Here is a 27,748-nt window from a genome sequence, read left to right on the forward strand (position 1 = left end):
AAAGCTGTAGCTAGCTTTAAAGATTTAGTTCCATCATTGCTTACCTCTGATCCATATGATATAGCAATCAATGTCTAACAACAGAGAAAATAGATTATCTTGTCAACAGTGCCATGTTGTCACTGCACACAGCTCTGGATGCTGTTGCTCCACTTAAAAAGAAGACAATATGTCATTAAAAGGTCGATCCCTGGTATAATTCTGAATTGCGTCTTTTAAAACAGGCATCGTGGAAATTGGAAAGGAAGTGGCTCTCAAACATGGTAGAAGTTCATATAGCCTGGAGGAAGAGTTTGTTAACTTATTAAAAAAAAGCTCTTTGCAAAGCTTTAACTTCATATTACTAAACTTTAATAGAGGAAAACAAAAATAATCATCGGTTTCTATTCAACACTGTAGTCAAGCTCACCGCTATTCCTGTCAACCTGAGCAGCGATGATTTCATCAACTTCTTTACTGATAAAATTCTAACAATTAGAAACAAAGCTAATGCAATAAACAGGAAGAGATTCAAATTATGATGTAGCTGGTTATGATTTACAGTCCACATAAACAGGACTGAATCATAACATAGCCTAACCACTAGAGCAAACATTGGAGTCGCTGTTAGTTTACCAATAAATGGGAAGAGATTTGTCACCTTTATAATAAGTGCTGGCTAGGCCACTGGGAGTGAGACCCAAGGCCAAGACAGGCTGACCTGATAATAATGTATCATGTTTTTCTGCAGTCAGTGTCTTCTCCTCGTTCTTCTCTCTCTGCTCTGTTTCAGGTGTCGTGAAGCTGATGATGTCAGTTCCTGATCTGTGGTTCACGGCTCAACTAGTCTGAGACACTCTGATGTTCTATCTCTCTATCCTGTTCTGTTGGTCCTTCTGTCCACTAACCCCAACCAGTCCACGCAGATGGCTGCCACCTCTGAACCTGGTTCTAACAAAGATTTCTTCCTGTAAAAAGGGAGTTGTTTCTTCCCACTGTCGCTAAATGCTTGTTCATGTGGATCTTGTTGGGTTTTCTTTTTCTTATTATGAATTTTAGATTTTGATAAGCGCAGTGTAATGACTTTGTTGTAAATTGCGCTATACAAATAAAGTTGAATTGAATAATAATAATAATAATAATAATAATAATAATAATAATAATAATAATAATAATAATAATAATAATTAGGAGTTTAATTTTATACCTGAAGTGGTGCAGATTCTGTTTTGTCTTAAAGAAAATATTTTCAGGACAGAATTTTGTTTTTCTTTGAAAATGTAATACCTAAAACATGTAATTATTGAGAAATAAAAAACCTTATTCAAAATGGAGAATTACTTTTATATTATTTTTTATTATCATTATTATTATCAATATTATTAATAATATTATTCTTGTTGTTTGTGGGCTTAAAGTTTTTCCAAAATATATCCGGAATTATTTATTCATTAGTTATTATTATTATTATTATTATTATTATTATTATTATTATTATTATTATTATTATTATTATTATTATTATTATTATTTCAAAAAATCTAATCATTAAGTAAGAATTAAAATACTATATTTTAATATAAAATATTTTGTTATTGTTGTTATACATGAAATGTTCATAAAATCTGTTCAAAATTGTTTTATTTATGATTAAAGTAAAAATAAATAAATAGAATAAAACAATAATTTAAAAAAAAAACAATTTAATGTAATAGTTATCTTACAAAATAATTCAGAAAATGAAGGATACATGATTGTATATAATTTTCTTAGATAAACTAAGTTGATTGAAAGGATATGTTCATTCTAGTAGAACATGTTATATATTCTGATCTACACTCCATACCAGTAGGTGACGGAAATGCACCAATTCGTTGTTTGCCAACCGCCTTAAAACCTTAAAGAAGAAGATGAACAGCCGTGACATCATAATCCTGCGCCGCGTACCAAACGTGGGAGGAAAGCGTGAGAGGAAAAAGGCTCTCCACGTGAAACTGTGGACATGGCTGACACTCAACAACCAGAGATCCTGTTAGCTCAGAGGTTAGCCTCTAACGAGAAGAGCATCAGAAGCAAGGCTTTAAGAAAACTGAGGAAATACATCAGCGTCCGCTCACTGAAAGGTAAGCTAGTTTTTAGCTGTTAGCTGCACTCAACATGCTAAGCTAACCAGAGTTAACTCCTGCTTCTGACTTTCTGGGTCAGCAGACCTCCTATAAAAACATGAATGTACACAGATATCCACGATGGACAGAAGTAGACCTACAGATAGTACGTTGACGTCACAGCTGCTTGTATATAGTATCTGATCATAATATAAAGGATGTTTGTCAATATTTACTAATTTATTTTCAGGTCCACCAAATGATTTCTGACAATATATTTGTACAGTGTAAAAAAGGCATCAGTAATCCTTTCACATCTGTAATCACAGTATATTACATGACTGACTGAAATGTAGTGACACATTAACAGTTGCATTCTCATCAATATTTGAACGCCATAAAAATATAAGCTGATAATACAGCACACTGAATTATATTCTACAATCTAATCATAACTTGGAGATTTACATGTAACCCACAGTTTGGCTGAATATAAAGAAAATGGAATGGATGAAAGATTCTGGTTACAAAAACAACAAAAAAACTATAAAATCTAAATAAACGCATGAATACATGATACAAATCAAATTTTACTTCTAAAACTAATAAACGATACATTTCCTTCTATTTAGGAAGTTTTGATTTGATTTAATGTTATTTCAAACATGAACACAATAGCTGTGTATCTCACAATGAGGGAAAAAATGTTAATAGTAATAATAATATTAAAAAAAAGAATATAAACAAGGCAAAGAGAGAATAAATGCTACAGAAATCCTGCTCTTGATGCCTATACTGTACATGTTTGAAAAGTAGTAGGAGGAAGTGTAAAACAAATCTAATCTAAAAAAAAAACTCATAAGGCGGACAGCGGAGCTATGTAAAGTTTCCCTCAGAAGTGATTTTTTTTCCTGGTTCTGTGGTTGTCACTAAATCTGCTGTTGCTTAAAGGGATCCTCCATTGTTTTTACAAATGTGACCTAAAATCTTTGAAATGTCCTTATTAGTAGATTTATGCCTAACGAAGTGCATTATTTTTGCACCATATTCGTTTTATTAACTTTTAAAAATGGGACTAGTTTACAGTTTTCGTGTCTGTGCGCCGCCATGTTGAAGTGACGTAATTGATGACGCGAATCGCCCCTTTAGTCCATTGAGTTCTATAGGAGGCAGTTAAAAATTGATTCATAGGTATCACGGTTCACATCGATTCTCTGAAAATTGAATCGCAGTACTTTTTTTTAAACATCCTTCTCTTGTCCAAATGCTGAGGCGGCGAGCGGAATCTACTACTTTGTTTCTGGCCGCCTTCCACTCTTAAACATGTTCATAAATAATTCCTTACCCCTTTAGCACCAAAAGAATATCTGTAATATTACGTGAATATCTGTAAGAGTCACGTTTTTCTATTAGCTCTGTATGCTAGCGTAGCATCTCTTCTTCACTGCTAGGATAACTGCATGCCAACCGACCACTGGGTTACCAGTGCCCTCTGCTGGTCCAAACAAATATCTGACTTAAATACAGTGCAGACTGTTTTTTTTTTTTTTAAAGCCCAATTTTTAAGGCACAAAATAGTTTTCATTTGTATTATTCCTTTATTTATTTCATGGGGGGTCTGGGGGTTGGGGGTGGGATCGGTGGCGTGGTGCGCTGGGTCCTTGGCTCCTTGGGGCTTTCTCAGGTGTGTATGGGGGGGCGATGGCTGCCTCTCGGCTTGGGATCTTGGGGGCGTTCCGGGGGCTGCTTGGCCGTGGGGTGGTCGCCGGGGGCCCTTAGGCTGCCTGCTCTTGCTGCTGGCCTGACTGCTTCTTCGGGCCCGGGGGCGGCTCTTGGGTTTTGCAGTGGCGGTTCTTGGAAATACATTTGTCATGGATGCACTGGCCTTGGGCTGTGGGATAACACTCATACTGGGCTCAACCTTAGACACGTTGTTCCCAAATACCTGTTTTATGGAATTTCCACTCACCTCTTCCTCTGTTCACAGCCACCACCATTATTCCTAAACCGCACACTGGTCACCAAACTGGCTTGACAACACAACAATAAGCACAATATACACAACCACAATTTCACATCGCATCACTTAAAACCTAACAACTATTCCCCACCCATTCTATATCCTATCTTGTATCCCTCTTCCCTGTTAACTTCCCCACCCCCTCCAACCCCTCACCTTGGTGTAACACTGCCCTCTCTCTTTTACATCCTCCCTTTAATAAAGTATTTCTTACCCTTCCCGAGGGAGAGCTGGTGACGGTCACAATTATGCAATGAAATAAAGGATTATCTTTCAGTCATTTGTCTACAGTCCCATTTTGTAAAATAAATCATGAGAGAATCGTATCATGAATCCAATCGTATTGGGAGTTGAGTGAATCATTACATCCCTAGTGTGTACATAAATATTCATCCAGGTTGAAAGTTATTATGAAGATGTAATATCGTCCTGCTGTCAAATCCTGGCCTGAGCTGAGCTTGTTGTTGTTTTCCAGGTGGATTCACACACGATGAGCTTCTCAAACTGTGGAAAGGCCTTTTTTACTGTCTGTGGATGCAGGACAAACCACTGCTGCAGGTACATTTTATGGTCTTTTCACACCAACTCTGCAACACGCTGCATCCTCATCCTGCCACTGGCTCAGGATTAAAAGGAAAAATAACCCATAAATAGTAACAGGGCAGGGTTTATTAAAGGGTCACATGTGTCTCTAATGAGCTTCCTTACATAGTGACATCACAGCGCGCACACAGGAGGCGTGTTATTGCTCTGCTGATCCTGCTCTGGTGAACACAAAAGATTCAGACAAAAAGGGAAGGAAACACCTGGAAGTTTCCTTATTGTACACAAAACACTGGCTTTTTGTCTGATGATAAAACATTAGAAATAGGAGTAAGACAAACAAAACGTACATAAAAGCAATTAGTTTGCTTGATTACAATAGCTTGTCATTCTAATTTAATTTAAATTATTATTTGTGTTATATTTGGGCCAAACTTCCATTAACTTTTTGATTTGTTTTAAATTTAATCAATATCATTTTTAAAAGCTTTTCATACCATACTTTAGTTTATATCAGGTGTGTTGGAGCAGGTTTGGACTCAGATGACCTTAATGTGTGGTTCCTAATGCAACACATTTACATAGTCTTTAAAATGCTGACTCATTCTACTGAGAATCTATTGATCATGTGTTTTTTCCCCTCAGGAGAATCTGTCTGCACAGATTTCTGCTTTGATCCACACCTTTCAGGATTATGACAGACGTGAGTTAAACTATTCTCTGACTTCCTATTGAATGCATGTGTTAGCTTACTGATGCTAACTAAATGTCTGTCCTCCTACAGAGCTGCTGTACCTGGAGAGTTTCTTTGTTACCTTTAAAAGAGAGTGGACGGGTATCGACAGGCTGAGGATGGACAAGTTCTACCAGGTGAGTTTAACCAACGATTCATTTATTCATGCCTGTTTTAAGGCTGGGCAATATATCGAGTTTTTAATAAATGTTGATATGTTTATTTAGGGGTATAGTATAGGACTATATGGTAATATCAATATATTTCATGTAACATTAAAAGTTTTTTGTGTAGAGCCACCAGTATGCCTTTTTCTCCACTGTCTAACTTAACCCCACCCACCACTCTCCCACTCTCGAATGAAGAGTTAGTAAAAAATATAATGATGGTTAAATAATTTGGAATGGTTTGGCTTCAGAATGTCACTGTGTGAGTGTGAGCTGTAGAGATCCAGAGGTCTCCGCAGGTCGATAACGTGATAAATAGGACTCAAAACAACTTGTTATCGTCACACTCAGACTCAATGAGACTGTTTTTTTCACACAAACTACTAGTTTGATGTGACGCTGTCCTTACATAGTGACAGCTTTAGTAAATATGACAAAAAGTCACTTTTATAAGAGTTGCAGACTGCACCTTTAATGCACACCTTAATGGGTTTAGATATGCTGAGAATAATAATAATAATATCCAATATGATTATTTAAACGTCTTAATGTTCAAAAGTGCAAAACAAACTGTCTCATCTGCTGTAGCTTCAGTGCGCTACAACAATCAACCGATCACTTCCGGGACAAAATGTTAGACTCCATGAGCCGCCATTGCTGTGAGAAAAAAAAAACTATTGAAGTAAACGTAGTTGTCAGAGCTCTCTCTCTATACGGCTCTGGTTTGGATGTGTTCAGTTGTTTGTGAACCAATGAAATAAAGCGGTTCTCCTGTGCTCCAGCTGTGGACAGATATTTCTTTGGACCTTCACAAACTCTTCTTTCTACTCGTTCACAGCTGGTTCGCTTCATGTTCAGGGAAGCATTTGAGGTCTTGAAGAAAACAAACTGGGAGAAAAGGTAAAGCCAATGTTTGTGCACTAGTTTTATGCAGAGTAGAATCTGATGCTATTTACTTCAATGGAGATGAGTTCCTTTTCTTTAAAAAGCTCTCGTATCAGTGTGAGGACAGTTTTTCTGTCTTTCACAATGATCTTATCCTTTGTTTTTCTGTTGCTTCTACAATAAAACCAGTTAACCCTGCTCTGTTATTAAAAACTAAAATTTATGTTCTAAGGAAGTTGTTCTTTATCTTATTGGAGGCAATAAACCCTGAAGCTTCATCAGTTTATTCACTGAACCCTTCGTAGTTGAAAAAATATAATTTCCTCAAAACATTGGTACATATTTCGTTCAGACACACAAGCGTAAACCTAGGCAGATTTTTTTCTTGCTTTGTTAAAAACACTTCATGTTAAAATGAATGCCCTGCTGAACACCTTAGACCAGATGTGGGCAACTAGCGGCCCGTGGACCACCTGTGGCCCCGGAAGAAAATAAACAAAAAATAACTCCAAAAGGAGAAAAATAGAAAAAGCCAGAAAAATAACTTTAAAATACCCCAAACTGACAGAAAAATACACAATCAATATATATGCTGGACGATTATGGCCAAAATGATAATCATGATGATTTTGATCAATATTGTAATCACTTCTATATCACAATTATTTTTTTCATGTTAGGAAAAAGTCTGTTCCTATTACACAAAGCAAAATGATGCTTTGAATAAGAATTTTAATAATAATGATTAAAAAAAAATATGTACCAAAGGATAAACTGAATAAATACACGTTACAGAGTGCAGACGATCAGGTTAATTCAATTGTGGCAACCAAAATCATGATCACATTAAAATTTGATTAATTGTGCTGCCCTAATATATATATTTACATATATACATACATACAGTGGAGCAAAAAAAAGTATTTTTCCACTTAAAAAGATGAGAGGCCTGTAATTTTCATCATAGATAAACCTCAACTATGAGAGACAAAATGAGAAAAAAAATCCAGAAAATCACATTGTAGAATTTTTAATTAATTTATTGGTAAATCTCTTGGTAAAATAAGTATTTGGTCACCTACAAACAAGCAGGGTTTCTGGCTCTCACAGACCTGTAACTTCTTCTTTAAGAGGCTCCTCTGTCCTCCACTCGTTACCTGTATTAATGGAACCTGTTTGAACTGGTTATCAGTATAAAAGACACCTGTCCACAACCTCAAACACTCACACTGCAAACTCCACTATAGCCAAGACCAAAGAGTTGTCAAAGGACACCAGAAACTAAATAGTAGAACTGCACCAGGCTGGGAAGACTGAATCTGCAATAGGTAAGCAGCTTGGTGTGAAGAAATCAACTGTGGGAGCAATTATTAGAAAATGGAAGACATACAAGACCACTGATAATCTCCCTCAATTTGGGGCTCCACGAAAGATCTCACCCCGTGGTGTCAAAATGATCACAAGAACGGTGAGCAGAATTCCCAGAACCACACGGGGGGACCGAGTGAATGACCTGCAGAGAGCTGGGACCAAAGTAACAAAGGCTACCATCAGTAACACACTACGCAGTACCAGACGTGTCCCCCTGCTTAAGCCAGTACATGTCCAGGCCCGTCTGAAGTTTGCTAGAGAGCATTTGGATGATCCAGAAGAGGATTAGGTGAATGTCATATGGTCAGATCAAACCAAAATAGAACTTTTTGGTAAAAACTCAACTCGTCGTGTTTGGAGGAGAAAGAACACCATACCTACTGTAAAGCATGGGGGTGGTAACATCATGCTTTGGGGCTGTTTCTCTACAAAGGGACCAGGACGACTGATCCGTGTAAAGGAGAGAATGAATGAGGCCATGTATCATGAGATTTTGAGTGAAAACCTACTTCCATCAACAAGGGCATTGAAGATGAAACATGGCTGGGTCTTTCAGCACGACACCCGGGCAATGAAGGAGTGGCTTCGTAAGAAGCATTTCAAGGTCCTGGAGTGGTCTAGCCAGTCTCCTTTGGAGGGAGTTGAAAGTCCATGTTGCCCAGCGACAGCCCCAAAACATCACTGCTCTAGAGGAGATCTGCATGGAGGAATGGACCAAAATAACAGCAACAGTGTGTGAAAACCTTATGAAGACTTTCAGAAAACATTTGACCTCTGTCATTGACAACAAAAGGTACATTACAAATTATTGAGATTAACTTTTGTTTTTGACCAAATATTTATTTTCCACCATAATTTGCAAATAAATTCATTATAAATCCTACAATGTGATTTACTCGATTTTTTTTTTCTCATTTTGTCTCTCATAGTTGAGGTTTACCTATGATGAAAATTACAGGCCTCTCATCTTTTTAAGTGGGAGAACTTGCACAATTGGCGACTGACTAAATACTTTTTTGTCCCACTGTATATACTCATTTATTCATAAATTAACTCATGTTTTTCCTTCAGTGCTATTGTAAAGTTTGTGGATCTGTTGACGGTCCAGCTCCTGCAGAGCAGCAGTGGAGCACCAAGTGGACTACAGCTTCACATCCTGGACCTTTACCTGACAGAGCTGTCTGCCGTGGGTGCACTACAGGTACGGGTGTGTGTGTTACGGCTGCACAATTTTGACCAAAAAACTTAATTGTGATTTTTCTGACAGATATTGTGATTAGATTTACGACAGTTAATAAATTTAAATGCTTATGCGTTTTATTTGTTCCAAATTCTTGTTTTATTTTTCCTTTTATTTTATTTTTTTTTTTAGAAATATTAATAATTTTTTTCAGAAAATTTGTTTTTAACACATCTGAGAAAAAAAAAAAAAAAAACATAATTAAAAAAAAATGTATGTCTAAAATAAAGTAAGATCCAATTAAAAGGTAGATGTATGTTGTACTGACATGGCTTGATCTGCTCCTTTTTAATTATTCATGTCATGTATGAAAACAGCAATGATGTCATCATGTTCACCCCTCAGGGATCAATGGTTTACTGAATCTGAGCAGATTTATTGATTAAGTTTTGATCAACTTAATTTAAATTAACCTCAGTTAAATGATCTTGATGACATCATTCCAGACCGTAATGATTACACAAAATAAATGGACAAAGTATCAGAAGTTATCAATACCCAGACTCTACAATCCTAACATTGATGGACTTCTGTAGTTCTGATGAGATGTTGTTAAAACACTCTGAGCAGGTGAGGCTGATTAAATTAGCTCGCGCTACATGAGAAACGGACAGAGCTCTACAGACACGTTAAAGTTAAGCGGGCACTGGTCGGCTCTGATTTATTAGTCAGTGATAATTTGTGTAGTATTTTGACAGTTTAGACAGGGTTTAGTGCAAGTTAGACTGTGTTTGAAGTGGCCAGGATGGGAGGGGGCGGGCGGGCGGTGCACCATAATAAACGGTCCCCGAAACATTTTCCCATTTAAAAAAAGAAAATAATTCCTTTCCCTCACGGTGACACCGTTTCAACCCGATTTTAGTTTCTGCATTGAACGGTAGATTCTGTTTCCATTGGTCGATTTCGTTAGTGTGGTTTATATAGGGCCCTAGTATAGGTGGTGGTGCGCACTCATCTGAGAGGTAACTGAGATTTGCTGCAGCGCATACAAGCTTGTGTCCTGTAACCATCTCTGATTGGCCAGCAGCCCAGGAAGGCGGTTCTCGGCAATTCTGATTGGTGAACATATATATCCTACAAATGATGAAGATGGAAGAAAAAACATAATATCGATGTGATTAAGGTTATTCATCAGCCTTAGTGTGTGTGTTGGATTAGACACTGAAGACCAGAGAAATGAGCTCTTTCTGCTACATCTGGTTGATGATGTAAAGAAGCTTGGATCATTGACAGCATTCATCACTGAGACTTTCATTTTAATTCTAAATTAGGATTTTATGACCCAACTCTCTAAGATTTATTCATCTTTTTCACTTCAGTGGATGGTTGATAACTTGTGACAACTGAAGTTCAGCTCTGATAAGTTAAATTACGAACTCAGTGAAACAGGTGCAGATGGTTTGGGACGCACCAACACGATACTGGTATCTGATACTGCACCAATACACCTTTTTACTCGCTGAAGTTCACCAATACCAGGAACTGATACCCATCCATCCAATAGCTCTGAATTCCCTATGTCGACTATTCCTTATGTTGTATTTTTTGAGATTGGCCACCAAGGAGAGTTAATGTTGGACATTTTTTTTAAATTCCAGTTTTATAGTCATTTTTTAAATGATCTTTATGTAATATATAAACATGTGCTGTAATAAATCAGTATTCTGGATCAGCAAGTAAGCCTACCCATGTATTGGTTAAGGAAAAAGTGGTATCGGTGCATCCCTAGCGATATAGCTGTGTAACCCCCTGCGTGTAACCCTCTGTGTTTAACCCTCTGTGTTTAACACTGTTTTTTTTAAACAGCTCAGTGCAGAGGAGAACCTGACCTTCATTGAACCCTTCTGTAAAATAGCGGCAAAAACCAAAGAGTGAGTTTGTATCTCAATAACACATTTTGCTGATGTAGATAAAATGATTCTGGGTTTTATCAAAACTAGTAAAGTACTTTAAACTAGTTTAACTAGTAGCAGACTGAGTGGATTTAAGTGACTTATGCAAATGCTTCTAATGATGTTACTTTCAGCCGGACTCTGTTCAGCGCCATCTGTAACAGCATCTTCAGCTCCATCATTGATCAGGCGCCTTTCGCTATTGAAGATCTGATGAAGGAGATCGAAGCTGATCAGGATTCAGACTCAGACTCAGGACAAGCATCAGATGAGGATCAACAGATCATCAAGGATCACAAGAGCAAATCAGTTGGAAAACAAAGAGTGGAGCACATTAATGGTACGTCATTAGAGGAAAAACATCCCAACTTTAAAGTGCATTTTCACATCATCTGCCACAATCACATTAGATTCATTATATCACCTTTAACTGTTTTTTTCATTCCACCACGTTAGGCTAAGTTTTCAATATTTTCAAAAATAAATCCCAAAGTTTGGTTTTCCTCTTGTTTTTCAGGCATTAAAGAAAATGAAGATGACGGTGAAGGTGATGAAGCTCTTAACGACTCTGAGCCTTCATCAGACGACACTGAACCAGTCCTACAGGTCCATCTCCTCCTCTTCCTCTTTGTTGTTCGCGTCCAATCGTCTTCATCACTGTTAGAAGTCTACTGTAATGTTTCCTCATCAGAAATGTTTTCACCTGTTAAACCAGACATAGGCAACTGGCGGCCCGGGGGCCACATGCTGCCCTCTGTCTAATTTCATGTGGCCCCCAAAGTAAATGTACAAAATGACAGAAAAATACACAAAACAAAAACACATTTAAAAGATAAAAACACAGAAAATACTCCAAAACTACACTAAACTACAACAAAACGAACAGAACGACAACAATAATACACAAAAATACTCAGAAAATATGTAAAATTACAGAAAATGACAACAAAAGTACACAAGAAGACAAGAAAAACACAAAAATTACTCTGCAAACCCACAGTGCTTACAAACAAGGAAGACAACAGAAATACATAAAAAAAGATCCAAAAAATTGCAACATGAAAGCAAATACGCAATATAACTCAAAAACATATTTGAAAGGAAAAATACACAAAAGGAGAACAGAAAGGCACGAAAAAACACACCAAATTACAACAAAAACTATTTCTTCTTTCCTGTATTAAGGCTCAGATTTATTGATGTATTAATGATTTATTGTATCCATAAGTGGAAACACTAATTTTTGAAAATAAAATTTTTTCATTGACTATAATTTTTTGCATGAGAGAATCTAAAAACATCTACAATGACCCCCAAATTTAGTCTTTTTTTTAATTTTTTTTATTTTAATGAACAATAACAATGTATTTAGCAAGAATTTGTTTCTCGTCAAATATTTTGATGCACTGTATGATCAGTTTCTTATGATTCATAAATGTGGATGGTTTGTGTCTGAAGATGAGCTGTAGACAGTTTGGAGTCAGTTGAGTAAAAATTATGGGAGGAGATAAGTTTTTTTATCAAAACAAATTGCTAGACTTAATAATTTACAATAGGTTTAAATGTTTCTTTAGTGTTGGGGCCACATTTTGGTGTAAATCTCTAGCTGCACATTTAGTTGGTTTATTGTGAATTTTAAAAGTTTTTAGCTTTATTGGCTTCTTGTAGTGCTGCCTTTAAGACAATTGTTCTGTTTTTGCAGTGGAGGTAAGCTGGCATGAGAATTAACCTTTGTGTAAAATTAGGTGATCATTCACAGATAGAATTCATCAGAACAACAACATGCCTATAATAATAATGATCATTCTACATGACTCCTTGTTGTGGTGTTTCACCTTTCCTCCAATGTAGTATTTATTTATTTATCTATATTTCTGCTGTCACAGCAAATTTCCGATTGTCCTCGTTTGGAAACATGACTTGTGATCTGGTTGAATGATGGGTCCAGACCAAAGCGTGATTTTATAAAAAATGATTTATAAACTAAATGAAAATAAGTACAAAAAAGGGCATCTTCCCTGCAGGGAAAGAAAAGACAAAAAAAAAAACCAAAGTTTTCTGAGCACCAACAGCCCCACCCTAAGATGAGAAGGAAGGAGTGGGAAATCACTGTTACAGAGCTCTGCTTATCAGAGCTTTGGTATGAGACCTTGAGCAGAGACTGTTTTTTGCTGGCACTGTGAATACAGCACAATCTGTCTGTACTGCGGGTAATCTAATCTAACATGACTCAGCAAAGGAGCAACGTCTCTGTTCAAAAGCACGACATAATGTAGTCGTCATGTATAAACACATGACAAATTGTACACATGAACACACATTTGATGATGAGATGATTAATATAATAATTGCCATAACACTGCTCTGTGTGGAAAAAAAAGATCTGCACTCTTGGATCAATGCAAGCTTTCGGTCAGAGGACCTTCATCAGGTTAACAAACATCATGGTCACAATGAACAGGCTTATATAATACAGTCACGCCTTTGCGACACCACTCCTGATCACATGGGAGATGTCGTTCAGAAGCAGGAGGGGGAGGAGTTTGTAGCCCTGACTACACAGCAATGAATAAAGTAAAGAAAGGAAGCATAATAGTTATCCATCAGAATATATACTGTGCATAAAAACAACTAAACTAGAGACAAGACTATTTATATATTCAAAAACAGGATTCAAGTAGAAGAAATGCATAACAGTAAAGGATGAGGACACTGCATACACATCAAGCAGACGGTCATTAACTGCAGTGCCTAAAACCTTTCATAATAAAACATATATGTCAAAATCTACATTTAAGCCCTTTGGGTGTAGTCAGTCTAGTGTGTGAATCCAAAACACTTATTTTCGACGCAATATTTTGCCAGTGTCTCGTCCTCTTGGTAAATGTAAATGTTCAATTCCCTGGAAGCGCAGAGAAGAACTACATTGCTGCTCTGTCTTGTGTTGTACAGACTTATGACAAGGTTTTTGTTTTGTTTTGTAGTTTGATTATTCAGCCCTGGCAGACAAGTTGTTGGAGTCAGCCAGCCGCAGCAGCACCCCCGCCCACAACAGGCAGAGACTCTACAAAATCATCAAAGTGTGAGTTTATCTTCCAATTAGAGTAAGACGCAGCAGGGAGGCGTTGTTATTAAGCTTCAGATATTGTATTAAATGCTTTATGAATATTTATCATTAAACAAAAATATGAGACTAAATGTAATAGTTTGTCGTAGACACAACAAAATGTTTTGCCTTTTATACACACGCACTCTCACAATGCCAATATGCTTTGTTACGTGTATATAACAGTAAATTAATTCAAACTATGAAGATGTTAAAACGTGCAGATTTTTAATCCCTTCCAGTTGTATTTAAAGCAGAGCTAAGTAACTTTTAAACCTTAATAAATCCTTCTCATAGTCCTTTTGAAGGTAATACAAGTGTTTATGGGGTGATTGGGGGGTCTCTCATCCCCCCTGCTGTCTCTGGCCAGAAAACCGCTCTTGTAACTTTCCTGCCTCCGACCCGGTGGCAGACGTACTGCTTTACGGCAGCCCAATACAAACTAATGCTAGATTATGACCAGCCCGTGGCTGCACACAGTTGTCTACTAATTCACTTTTATCAAACTTATATCAGGGCGGAGCCAGCAAAAAAAAGGTAGAGAAAACCTTTGTCTGAGGAACGGAGCAACTCCATGCACTGACAGCTCAGCAGCAACACACCGCAAACACACACACTGTTGTTGCGGCAACAGGCACGCGCACACACTCGCAAACCAGCGCTCCATCAGGCAGCACACACACAAATATCCATCCAACCATTTTTCAGAGCCGCTTTGTCAGCACACAAACAAACAATCACACACATTTCCACACTCCCTTCCGTATCACTCCCACATCATTTATTTATTTTACTTGTCTCTCTTCCTCATACTGATCACATGTCACATGGGACTATATGTGTGAAAGCACCTTTAGTGTCACTGTTGTATTAGGATTTTTCAGTGATCGGTTGCTCCCGTCTTGGGAGAGCAAAGGTGCGTATGTAGCTGTAGGGTGGGGCGGGGGGGGGGGGGGGGGGGGGGTGTTACGACAGTGACATAACCAAAGGGAAATTTAGGGGGAGCGCTCAGCGCAAGTTACTTAGTTGTGCTTTAAGTGCAGGGGTTTCTCATTGACTTTAGTGGAGAGACAGTCCACATCTGTGATTCAGGTCCTGCCCTTTAACAGCTTTGTGTCGCCCTCTGGTGGGGGGAGATGATTGGAGTCAAAGAATCAGGAGTGGCCACTGTGTTTGGTTCCTCTATTCACAGCCAGCTCTGTTTTTTCTTTAATATTCAGTGTCATTTTATTGACCTCACACTAGTGATTCAGTTTGCAGACCACGTCTCTATATGCTGAGTCATTGCTATTCTAAAATGCTTTTGAACCACCATACTTATTATTTACAAGTTTTTGTTTTGTTTGAGCCTTTACTTTTAACATTGGAATAATGTTATTGTGGTAACCAGCATATTTCAATGAAATGTCAAACTAAAGCAATTAAAATAAATAATATAAAATGGACTTTTATACATGCTTTGGCTAGTTTGAAGATCATTGCATACTGAAATGTCACAGACTGGGAAATCTGTAAAATGATGCGACTCCTTTAAAAATAAAAAAATTCGGTTTAGTTGTTTGGGATGAAACCAGATGTTCAACGCTGCTGGAGATTATTATTATTATTATTATTATTATTTTAATCAGATGAAGACACCTTGTAGCCACATTATTCAATAAATTAAATATAATTTGCTTAAAAAAAGTTTGAAATTGTCACTGAACAGATTGTTTTGATCTCCACTGTAAACATTCTCTTAGACCAAAAAAAATCATGTTTGTGCTTCCAATTACGTAGATGTTAGAAATAAGGTAGGAAAAAAAATTAAAAATTTGCAAATTTTTTTACATTGATAATTGTGCAAATTTGTCCTTTAAAAGTACTGAATACGTGTATATATAGTCAAAATATGGCATTAAACTGCAAAAACAATATTACACTCCAATACTATTATGGCTGACAAGTAGATCTATGCACAACACTAAAGACTTATTATGAAGACTCATTATAGCAGTCTTGAAAATAAGATACAGGGAAAATGTATCTGGTATCGCATCGCAATTTCATGTGACTGCTACACAAAAATTCACATGTTTAGCAATACTTTCATATTTAAAATAACAGTTATTTACTTCAATTCTTACTGTGACTTCCCAACACACTTCTGGTGTTTTTACTAAAAGTTGCAGCGAAACACTGGAGGATGTTTATTTTTTGGTGTAAAAAAATTGATTGCGTGGTAGAGTAATGTGATATAACTGGGAATACTGGGAACAAACTAGAAAACACATCTACAATCTAGATCGTAAGCTGAGGCGACTTTCAGAGGATATGAAGGTTCTCCGAAAGAAGAAGAACTTTTCGTTTGGAGAGTTGGAGGAACGTAAACAACGACTGGAAAAGAAAGCTCGAGGAGATACGGAAAAAAAGGACAGTGAGGAGGAGTAACAACAGGAACAATGACTGCAGACGAGAACACATCACATAAAAAAGGACAAAAAAAATAAAAAATGTTAATGATGAAATTATGCAGAAGATGAGAATGTTTGACAAGGGAAGAAATGAGGTTTGATGTAAAATTATCTGTGTTCAAATCAGGGGACGGATCTGGATAAGCAAGATGCTTTTTTCCGTCGCCCTTTCCAGCATGCAAAAGGACAAAAAAACAAAAACAAAAAAAAAAAAACAATGATGTGATTCTGCTCTGAATGTCAAAATGAATTTCTGTGATTGCAACCATGTCGGAAATGAACTGAATAAATAAATTTAAAAAAATTAAACCAGACACTGTCCTCCTCAGTTGAAGAAACACATGAAATCACAGTAAGAATGAAGTAAAAACATGTCTATGCATCTGTCTGCAGGACTCCACATCCCACAATGCAATGCACCAAACTTTTCCAACAATGTAGCTTCATTTGTGTGTGATGTTAGCTAGTTAAAGCTACCTCGCTCTTAGCCATTTGAGCTAATGTTTGTTTTTTTTTTTTTTCCCACTTTCTGTTTAATTCTAGACTCCGAGACCTCCATGAAGGTAGGACTCTGTGATTTTTCATCTGCTCATGATCTGATCTCTGTTCTTTGCAGTTCTTCATCTCACGTTTCCTCATGACTCCGCCCTCTTTTTTCTTTAGGAGTTTTTCCTAGACACGAGGATTCAGACGAGGTCTCCACCGATGAAGATGATGAGATGTTTGGCAGCAGAAAGTTTATCCCACGCCGAAGAGATCGCGTGAAGAAGAGTAAGGATGGAGAACCAGTGGCCAAAAAAAGTAAGTTTTTATTCATCTGTAAGAACGGAGTGACCTGAATCCACTTTTTATTTCATTCCTAATATTCAGAATATAAGATAGTTTAATTTAAAATATAAGTTAGTTTTGCTAAGTACAGGAATATGAAGGCGTGGCCTATTAATGCACATTGTTGGTATACATCTAAGTGTGTGTGTGTCTATTAACTGGGAATAGTTGTTTACATCTTTGTTTAATGGATATTTGATGTAAGAGCGTAGATAAATGAGTTATTTGTTGACATGGGTGAATCTTCTTTATTTTTTAATATACATGATTTATGTTTTATGAATAGTTAAAAAGGGGTGGGACTTAATTCAATTCAACTTTATTTGTATAGCGCAAATTACAACAGTCATCTCAATGCGCTTATCAAAATATAAAATTAATGAGCATCAGCTTCTTCATGCTTCATTTGAAACTTTTTTTTTTTGTTTCCATGAGACACTTAATATTGTTTTAATGTTGATCCTTGTAATGTTGTTTTATTCTTCATTTTTATCTTTCTTCCGTCTTTCGATTGTTGGAAATAATTATAAATATTTACATTTATTATATTTATTTTTATTTAAACTCACTCTCACTTTTCGTTTCTCTTTGTTTACCTTTTGCCTGGCAACAAAATGGCCGTTATAAGTGAAATTTTGTTTGGATGATGGGCTTCTTCTCAACCAATAGGAAGAAGCTATAGTGCCACGTTTCAGCGTTGTTATTTTTTTTGCTCCGCAGCACTTTCGCCTCATTTTAGAAGCACTCCTCACCGGTCTTCATGCACACAGCGTGCACTGAACACGCTAGAAAATGTCACGGAAAAACACACGCACATTTTCCCTCATATTCCCACTTTTATTTGGCCCATCAACATAATTTAAAAACTGGTTTGTAGTTTGAAATCCTTTGGACAGGGGTTGTAACAGTGATCCAAGGACGCTGCGCTTTGCCGCTGTTGGTTCTTTAAAAAGATCATGTGACCAAGGCGCGTCCGTATGCCCCAGAGGGTTAAGAAATGTCTAATTCATTATTATTTTTTTAACACTAGTATCAGTAGAAAAAAAAACATTTCAAAGTGTGTACGTCATTAACTCACTGAATGCGGAGCTAAACATGCTTTCAGACGTACATACAGACCTAATAAAACCTATTATTTATAACTATTGTCATCACAGACTGTTTGCTAACAAACACATTAGCATGTGATTAGAAATGAAAGATTGGGGAAATATCAGCGGTAGTGATGTCGCTCCTCTCAGTTCATGTACAAACCGGGGCTCTGCTGTGGTTCTATTTGAGGGGTTCCTGGGGGGTCCCTCCCTCCCTCCATGGATCTCCATTGTGCTTTAATGACTGATATTTACAGTATTTCCTCAGCCGACCTGAAACCGACAATTAAAACCTATTTTTTTCCTCATACAAATGACATTTTTACACTTGTTTTAGTGGTAAGCCTGCTTTTACTAACAGACACCTTTTAATGTCAACATCACACAGGCGCAGTGCGGGCATGAGAGTGCATCTATTTATATAATTCATGTATCAAATATATTAGGATAATCCATGTTCTTGTGCAGAAAAAGAATTGATTTAACAGTGGATGCTTAAAGACTGTCCCAATTCTGTCTGTGTCCCTCTAAGCTGCTGCACTCAGCTGTTAATAATGTCAACGTATCAAATGTGCATTAAATCCTCCTTGTCTGTTCACACTGAGGTCGCATTGAAAAAGATCTAATCTGTATCTGATTTAGAACCACATTAGAAAGTGGTCTCAATCTGATTTCAAATTGTCAGATATGGGTTGCATTTGAGTGTTCACACTGTTTTTAAAAAATCAGATCTGGTAACTTGACCACCAAAAACATTGTATTTGGGTCACATTTAAACGCAGCCTTCAAGTGTTTCACTTGTTTGTTTTCGGTGAAAAGTTCTGAAGCTTTAGAAACTTTAGGTTGCGTTAAGCTCCTTCAGTTTTTTCCTCTTTCGTCCGTTCTTCTTCTTCACTGCTGCACAAAGTGGGCGGGCTGGATTTTATCATTATTTTACAAGACTAAACGACGCGTCGACTAATTTTTGTAGTCGACATTATTGATTTTGTCGATTTATCATTGCAGCCTTAGTGTATTTTTCATAGTTTTTCCTCCGTGTCAAACTCTGCTTAAAAGACGCTTTAGTGCTCTGATGTATTTAAATAAGGCCGCTCTACGGATACAAATGGCTGGTTTCCAGACAAGCGCGCAGTGTTTTCTTGCTTCATCACATCCTGTTTTGGCCGGATTCTTTCGGTGAATAAAAGTGTTCGGCCGAAACCGAAAATGCATTGCGGTGCATCACTATTAATCAGCATGTTTCTCTCCTACCTCAGGGAAAAAGGAGGAAACACCTGATGGACAGAATAAGGACAGTGAAGCTGCAGATGCATCAGTCCCTGAGAAGAAGAAGAAGAAGAAGAGGAGGAGGAGGAGGAAGAAGAAGAGTAAAAAGCTTGGAGATGCTGATAAACCTGAACAGGAGGTGAATGAGACTAAAGGTGAAACAACCACAGTGAGTGAAGGAGACCAGAAGAGTTCACCTGCTCTGCTTTCAGAAGAAGGACAGACACAGAGTTCTTCAGAACCTGAGGTGCCTTCAGGCACAGTTGGAGAAAAAGGTGCTCGACCAGAGTCGTCCTCCACTGATGAGCCCAAAGAGGAACATTCACACACATCTAGTGATGTTAAAGCTTCTGGAAAGAAGAAGAGAAAAATAAAGAGTAGCGTGCTAACTGGAGCTGGAGCTGACATGGAGCTGCCAGCAGAGCAGAAGAAAACAACAGCAGAAGGAGAAACTGATAGAGCTGAGGCTGAATCCATGGAGTCACAGAGCCAAACATGTGTTAAAAGAACTGTTAAAAACAAGAGGAAAGCTGGATTAGCAGAAATAGATGAGACGTGCTGTGTAGATCCTGAGGGAGAAGAAACTTCTACCAACCTGGATCAGCCAATAAAGAAGAAGAAGAAGAAAAAGAAGAGCAGCACGAGTGCTGAGTCAGCAGATGACACAGACATGAAGAGTGAACCTTTACATCCTACAGCTCAGCAGGGACTGAAGAAGAAGAAGCAGAAGGTTGGACCAGCACCAATGAACAGTGAAGCTGAGGTGACGTCCAATGGGAAAGCAGCGCAGAAGAAGAAAAAGAGGAAGATCCCTGTGGAGTTTGAGTTTGAGGCAGATGAGCAGCAGGTGGCAGAGATGGTTCCAGAGACCTCAGCACAAACAAAACATGTGAGTATGAAGTTGGCATGTGTGTGTGTCTGTGTCTGTGTGTGCGTGTGCGTGCGTGTGCGTGTGTGTGTGTGCGTGCGTGTGCGTGCGTGTCTGTGTGTGTCGACTAAAATCTAAAACGTTCCCTGTCCAGGACACTCAGTCCAAGCCCAAACCACTGATGAGTAAAACATCCCAGAGGATGACTGCTACAGGGTCACAATCCCCGTTTGTCACCTTTCAGAGAAGAGCTGCGATCCCAAAGCCACTTTACTGGAAACACCAGGGAGGCGGGGCCACAAAGGTTGGAGAAGTTCAGTAAAAATCCCACTAAATTAATAGTGTTCCTCGCTCACCAAAACGCTGTTGCTATGGAAACAAACAGACAAAACGAACAGTTTTCCCTTGAAAATGTTGTCATGTAAACAGAGCCTGAGGGGAATTGAACATAAACAATTCTGGTGGATTGAGAAGTTAAAGATGAACAGATTCATGATTTAAATTTGGCACAATGAGCTATTATTGACCAGCATTTGTCGACCAATTACGGGCCACTGTCATGATTGTCCTTACTGGTCCAGAGTCACTTTGACGTCGAACTGTCAAACACATTAAGCTGCTGTCCAGTTTTACTGAACTGTTCAGGGACTAAAATCTTGTTTGATCGATGAAAGTTGGAGAGAAAACTAAAGAATGAATCTCTGACGATGTGAGTTGAAGACAAGAGTGTTAGTCTGTGTAAAGCAGAAATAAATGTGTATGAGTTTGTCACACCACAGAAACATGCGCTCTTGACCACTGAGCCAAATTTGAAAGATGAAAACAATCGGCAAGTATATAAAATTAGGTCTCAGAATCATGGGAAAACGAGCAGTTCTCTCTTTTCTGAAACGCTGGGGGCGTGTCTGTGTCTATGGGAGAGAGCAGTGTGAAAGTGGCTCCAACGTCGACAGTGCTTCTCCCATTGGTTTTTTAAAAGTGCTCAGGTCAGGCCAAACGAGAAACGAGGTGTCAGCGGAAAGGTCTTCTCCGCCCAAGTCCAAATATGTGCAGAGTCAGAACTGCGCTCGCTAGAGGCGAAACACACAATTGCTATGCAAAAAAAGTGCTCATTTCATGGAAAATGTGGCACCAGCGGATACGTTTTATTCCCCTGAGTCCGAATATATGGTTTGTTTTTGGCTAGGGGCCGAATTGCACCCACTTGAGGCCGCAGAAGTTTAGTGTGCTTCAGCAGCAGGGTCTGGTTAATGCTAATGATGGACACAAATTTGAAACCGTTTGTGAAGCCTAGCTCTGTAATTACGTTCTAAATAGGGATGTAACGATTCACTCAACTCCCGATACGAATCGATTCACGATACTGGGTTCACGATACGATTCTCTCACGATTTATTTTACAAAATGGGACTGTAGACAAATTTTTTTTTGGGAAAAAAACTAGAAAGTACGGTACTATTTTCCTTTAATTTTTCATTGTCAAAAGAATTCCTTGATAAACTATTCAAAACAATGCAATTTAGCTAAAAATAAATCTTGAATGAAATAAATAAAGGAATAATACAAATGAAAATGAAGCCTATTAATTTAAATTCTGGTTCTATAATAAACAATGCAAAACTGCATAATAGTTATTTTTCTTTTTAAAAGTGCAACTGAAAATGTATTTTGTGCCTTAACAATTGGACTTTAAAAAAAAAAAAACCGTGATTGCACTGATTTACATCATATTTGTTTGGACCAGCAGAGGGCGCTGGTAACCCAGTGGTCGGTTGGCATGCTGATATCTTGCAGTGAAGAAGAGAAGCTATGCTAGCAGACAGAGCTATTAGAAAAACGTGACTCTTACAGATATTCACGTAATATTACAGATATTCTTTTGGTGCTAAAGGGGTCATGAATCATTTATTAACATATTTAAGAGTAGAAGGCAGCCAGAAAGAAAGTATTAGCAGACTCCGCCCGCCGCCTACACTTGTGCCCTCTGCTGGTTAAAAAAGTACTGCGATTCAATTTTCAGAAAATTGATATCAACCGTGATACCTATGAATCGATTTTTAACTGCCTTACGATTAATCGTTACATCCCTAGTTCTAAATGGTTGAATGACTTTGTACTTGTTTTATGGAAAACATTTACGACATATTTAATGTGTTTAGAAGAAAATAACTGAATTTGCTTTACACGGTCTTTAAAGGAACACGTGAAGCAAATGTCTGCAGAGATCATCTCACTAAACTTTTAATCAGATGTGATTGTTCTACTTTGTCTCACATTAAATATGAACCAAAACTTATAACTCAATATTTTTCCTCAAAATAACGATATACAGTGTGGCAAAAAAGTATTTAGTCAGCCACCAATTGTACAAATTCTCCCACTTAAAAAGATGAGAGAAGCCTGTAATTTTCATCATAGATAAACCGCAACTATTGAGAAAAAAATCCAGAAAATCACATTGTAGGATTTTTAAATAATTTATTGGTAAATCTCTTGGTAAAATAAATATTTGGTCACCTACAAACAAGCAAGATTTGTGTCTCTCACAGACCTGTAACTTCTTCTTTGAGGCTCCTCTGTCCTCCACTCGTTACCTGTATTAATGGAACCTGTTTGAACTGGTTATCAGTATAAAAGACACCTGTCCAAAACCTCAAACACTCACACTGCAAACTCCACTATGGCCAAGACCAAAGAGCTGTCAAAGGACACCAGAAACTAAATAGTAGAACTGCACCAGGCTGGGAAGACTGAATCTGCAATAGGTAAGCAGCGTGGTGTGAAGAAATCAACTGTGGGAGCAATTATTAGAAAATGGAAGACACACAAGACCACTGATAATCTCCCTCAATTTGGGGCTCCACGAAAGATCTCACCCCGTGGTGTCAAAATTATCAGAAGAACGGTGAGCAAAATTCCCAGAACCACACGGGGGGACCTAGTGAATGACCTGCAGAGAGCTGGGACCAAAGTAACAAAGGCTACCATCAGTAACACACTACCCACTACCAGACGTGTCCCCCTGCTTAAGCCAGTACATGTCCAGGCCCGTCTGAAGTTTGCTAGAGAGCATTTGGATGATCCAGAAGAGGATTAGGTGAATGTCATATGGTCAGATGAAACCAAAATAGAACTTTTTGGTAAAAACTCAACTCGTCGTGTTTGGAGGAGAAAGAACACCATACCTACTGTAAAGCATGGGGGTGGTAACATCATGCTTTGGGGCTGTTTCTCTACAAAGGGACCAGGACGACTGATCCGTGTAAAGGAGAGAATGAATTGGGCCATGTATCATGAGATTTTGAGTGAAAACCTCCTTCCATCAACAAGGGCATTGAAGATGAAACGTGGCTGGGTCTTTCAGCACGACAATGATCCCAAACACACCACCCGGGCAATGAAGGAGTGGCTTCGTAAGAAGCATTTCAAGGTCTAGCCAGTCTCTAGATCTCAACCCTTTGGAGGGAGTTGAAAGTCCGTGTTGCCCAGCAACAGCACCAAAATATCACTGCTCTAGAGGAGATCTGTATGAAGAAATGGAGCAAAATACCAGCAACAGTGCATCTTTTTCTCATTTTGTCTTTCATAGTTGAGGTATACTTATCATGAAAATTACAGTTTTTAAGTGGGAGAACTTGCACAATTGGTGGCTGACTAAATACTTTTTTGCCCAACTCTATATTTTTAACTAAGGGTGCTTTCACATATAGTCCGATGGATTCAGGCGATGAATCTGCGACATTGTTGCATTTTAATTTGGTCTGTTACGCTTTCACACATTCTATTCGGAAAGCAACGTCACGCAGGCAAAACAGTCGGACACCGATTGGACAGAATACTTCAACCTCAAATGTTGTGATGATGTGGCGCTTCACTACTGACAGTCGCGCCGTCACGTCCTATATTTGGTCTCTCTTCCTATGTGAGGAAATGTGATGTGTTTTTTTGTGTGCTGACAAAGCGACTCTGAAAATAGACTGATGGATATTTGTGTGTGTTGCTGCTGGAGCATTGGGTTGTGAATGTGTGCTCGTACCTGTTATACCGTGACGCAGCAGCACAGCACAGCTCTGTTACTGATGGAGTTGCGCCGTTTCAATTACGATTCAATGTAAAGTCCTATGTTTGGTCCTGGTTGCCTACATTTTTCCGAGGACCAGAGTTTGCTTGTTTGCTCCGCAGCAGCGTTCCAGTGACCTTTCACTTATCGCGAAAAGACCGGAGTATCCGAGGAAGCCAAGTATGGTGTGGAGCAAAGAGGCATGTGTGAAAGCACCCTCAGTCTGACCAGAAAGACAATTCTGGGTAAAATTTGCTGGTTCAAAATGCTACACAGGCACATTTATTAACAAATAATTTTTATAGTCTCTTTACAAATAAACAAATAATAAATGAACAGCTCCACAATATGTTAAATTTTTGGCTTTTTTTCCTATAAGGGACAGCACGTGTGAGTGAGTTCTGTACTGTGGCTTGTTTAGGGGAACGTCTGGGTTTGGACACACTAAGTAATCCATCAAACTGCTTTATATGTTGTTCTGAGGAGTGGTGAAAGCAGCGATTCATAAAACAAGTAATTTAATAAACTGGCGCCCTGTCCAGATAGGCACCGGCAGACCCCCGCGACCCTGAAATAGGCCAAAGCGGGTTTGAGGATGGATCGAAGTATTTTAATGCAAAATAAGCTGTAAAATAAAAGTCTTGTAATTATCTATCTTTAATTTTGAAATATTGCCCAGACCTATTGGGAAACAAACAACAAACTTTAAAAAGTATAAAACTAGGGATGTAACGATTAATCGTAAGGCAGTTAAAAATCGATTCATAGGTACCACGGTTCACATCGATGCTCTGAAAATTGAATCGCAGTACTTTTTTTAAACAGCAGAGGGCGCTATATATTAATCCTTCCAGAAGCGGACGTGACGGGCGGAATCTGCTACTATTTTCTTTCTGGCCGCCATTTACTGTTAAACATGCTCATAAATGATTCTTTATTCCTTTAGCACCGAAAGAATATCTGTAATATTACGTGAATATCTGTAAAAGTCAGGTTTTTCTATTAACTCTGTCTGCTAGCATAGCTTCTCTTCTTCACTAGTGGAATAACTGCATGCCAACCGACCACTGGGTTACCAGCGCCCTCTGCTGGTCTAAACAAATATCTGACGTAAATACAGTAAAATGACTGTTTTTTTTTTTTGTTTGTTTTTTTTTAAAGTCCAATTGTTAAGGCACAAAATACATTTTCAGTTGCACTTTTAAAAAGAAAAATAACTATTACGCAGTTTTGAATTGTTTATTATAGAACCAGAATTTAAAGTAATAGGCTTCTTCATTTGTATTATTCCTTTATTTATTTCATTCAAGATTTATTTTTAGTTAAATTGCATCATTTTGAATAGTTTATCAAGGGATTCTTTTGACAATGAAAAATAAAAATAAAATAGTACAATATTTTCCCCAAAAAAATAAAGGAATATTTTTCAGTCATTTGTCAACATTCCCATTTTGTAAAATAAATCGTGAGAAAATCGTATCGTGAACCCAGTATCGTGAATCGAATCGTATCGGGAGTTGAGTGAATCGTTACATCCCTATATAAAACTGTTAACAGATTAAAGTTCTGGTAAATTAATATTTGGACGTTTAGTTTTTCTCCTGAGATAAAACAGTTTTTTACTGATTATACCAAGTGTTATAGTCAATGCCAAACTATCCAAGACCAAGACTGAATTAAGACCATCAAACCACGACATGTTTAACATACATTGACTATAAATCAAATGGATGTCTGTGTTTGCATGTGTCTGACGCATAAGGCACTGGAAAAGATTAGCAATAAGTGAGCTAATGCTAATGCTAATTGTTGGAAATTACAACATGAATTAATCAGAAACGGTTCACAGTAATTCTCCTTATGATGACATTAAAGAAGGTGAAGATTAGTCGATAAAGATGTGGAAAGCTGTGTTTAGTCACAGTTTTATGCTTTCTACAGAAGTAAAGACTGGATTAATTGAACATATTATTATTGCTGCAAAGCTAAACTATTTCTCTTTTTCCACAGAAAAGTCCAAATGGTGACCTGAAGTCCAAGAAAGTAACATTTGGCCTGAAGAATAATAAAACAGCAGGTAAGAGACGTGATCTGTAACAGTTTATTTTATAAAAGATGTGTAATCTGACAGTTTCTCTTTAATTAATCAATATAAGAAGTTAGGATACCTATGACTGCCATTAAAGTATTAATGTTATTTTTAAAAGTTTTTATTGCATTTGAACATTGCATGATGTCACATGTTCAGTGGTTTTATTTTGCATGCGTACAGAGTTTAAAAAGACGGACCGCAGCATCCTGTTGAGCCCAGACGGGTCATCACGTGTTCCCTTTGACCCTCAGCAGAAACCCAAGGTCGGCGTCCTCAAGTCTCCGCCCACATTCCCCATCAAAAGGACGCCACGCAAGATCAGTAGCTCCGCCTCCAAACTGACGGTGAAGAAAAGAGCCATCGCTGCAGACTTTTTCTAACTGTAAATTTCAGAGATGTAACAGAGTTTGTGATTTCATCATAAAAATCATTGTTTTGGCGCCTGTCAGACAATATTTTAATAAAGTTTCAGTTTATGTTTTCTCAACACGTTTGTGTCCTGACAGTAAATGAAGCAAATGTTCCACAAAAATTTAAAAAGGATGCAGCTCCTGTTTTAAGGGGGTCACGGCTACCAAAATTTGATTTGCAAATATTTACCAAAACCATAATAAAGCGGTGAAGTCAGTGATACTCAACATGGCTTTTTATGTCTTAATTTGAAATATTAATCCCACAAAACCTAAAAGGGGGAAACTTTTTCTGTCTTTTCACCATTTTAGAAACTTTGTCTAATTTTTCCCTCTTTTCACCATTTTTTTCAGACTCTAGCTACCTTTAGCTGATACATTTCCATTTTTGCAAATGGTTTGACACTTTTATCCAATTTGACCTTTCTTTAACCAATTTTGACACTTTTCATCCAAATAAGCAATCTTGTGCCCAATAAATACCACTCGTTTCCACATTTTGCCTCTTTTTGTTCCCCAATTTTGCCATTTTTCTCTATTGTTTGCCACATTTTGCCCATTTACGCTATGTTTAGACATTGCATATCATTTGTTTTCTCTTCATTTGCCCATTTTTTGCCACTCATGACTGCCATTTTT

General features: G+C 37.8%; 1 protein-coding gene across 4 annotated transcripts; it reads left to right on the plus strand.

Moving 5' to 3' along the window:
* The first annotated feature begins 1,909 nt into the window (after window positions 1–1,909).
* On the plus strand, window positions 1,910–27,188 carry rrp1 (ribosomal RNA processing 1). Of its 4 annotated transcripts, none has more exons than XM_028437044.1 (16): window positions 1,910–2,102; window positions 4,580–4,662; window positions 5,293–5,350; window positions 5,432–5,517; window positions 6,386–6,447; window positions 8,875–9,004; window positions 10,850–10,914; window positions 11,070–11,275; window positions 11,453–11,541; window positions 13,920–14,017; window positions 17,038–17,057; window positions 17,158–17,295; window positions 19,670–20,568; window positions 20,702–20,851; window positions 26,618–26,684; window positions 26,880–27,188. In XM_028437044.1, exons 1-16 carry the CDS (start codon window positions 1,982–1,984, stop codon window positions 27,077–27,079), a joined length of 2,472 nt encoding a protein of 823 aa, XP_028292845.1. In that variant the 5' UTR covers window positions 1,910–1,981; the 3' UTR covers window positions 27,080–27,188. The 4 variants fall into 4 exon arrangements, with proteins under 4 accessions (XP_028292845.1, XP_028292846.1, XP_028292848.1 ...); XM_028437045.1 differs by having other exon boundaries at window positions 26,951–27,148; XM_028437047.1 differs by lacking the exon at window positions 20,702–20,851.
* The last annotated feature ends 560 nt before the right edge of the window (window positions 27,189–27,748 follow it).

The sequence above is a fragment of the Gouania willdenowi genome, chromosome 21 (assembly GCF_900634775.1).
Source record: "Gouania willdenowi chromosome 21, fGouWil2.1, whole genome shotgun sequence".
Classification (NCBI taxonomy): domain Eukaryota; kingdom Metazoa; phylum Chordata; class Actinopteri; order Blenniiformes; family Gobiesocidae; genus Gouania; species Gouania willdenowi.

What these genes read in the sequence shown, in the direction of transcription:
- rrp1 (XM_028437044.1), top strand. Translation starts at nt 1,982, where the DNA reads ATGGCTGACACTCAACAACCAGAGATCCTGTTAGCTCAGAGGTTAGCC. An exon ending in AAAACAAACTGGGAGAAAAG is followed by an intron (nt 6,448 to 8,874) that starts GTAAAGCCAATG and finishes TTTTTCCTTCAG; the next exon opens with TGCTATTGTAAAGTTTGTGG. An exon ending in GAAGAATAATAAAACAGCAG is followed by an intron (nt 26,685 to 26,879) that starts GTAAGAGACGTG and finishes GCATGCGTACAG; the next exon opens with AGTTTAAAAAGACGGACCGC.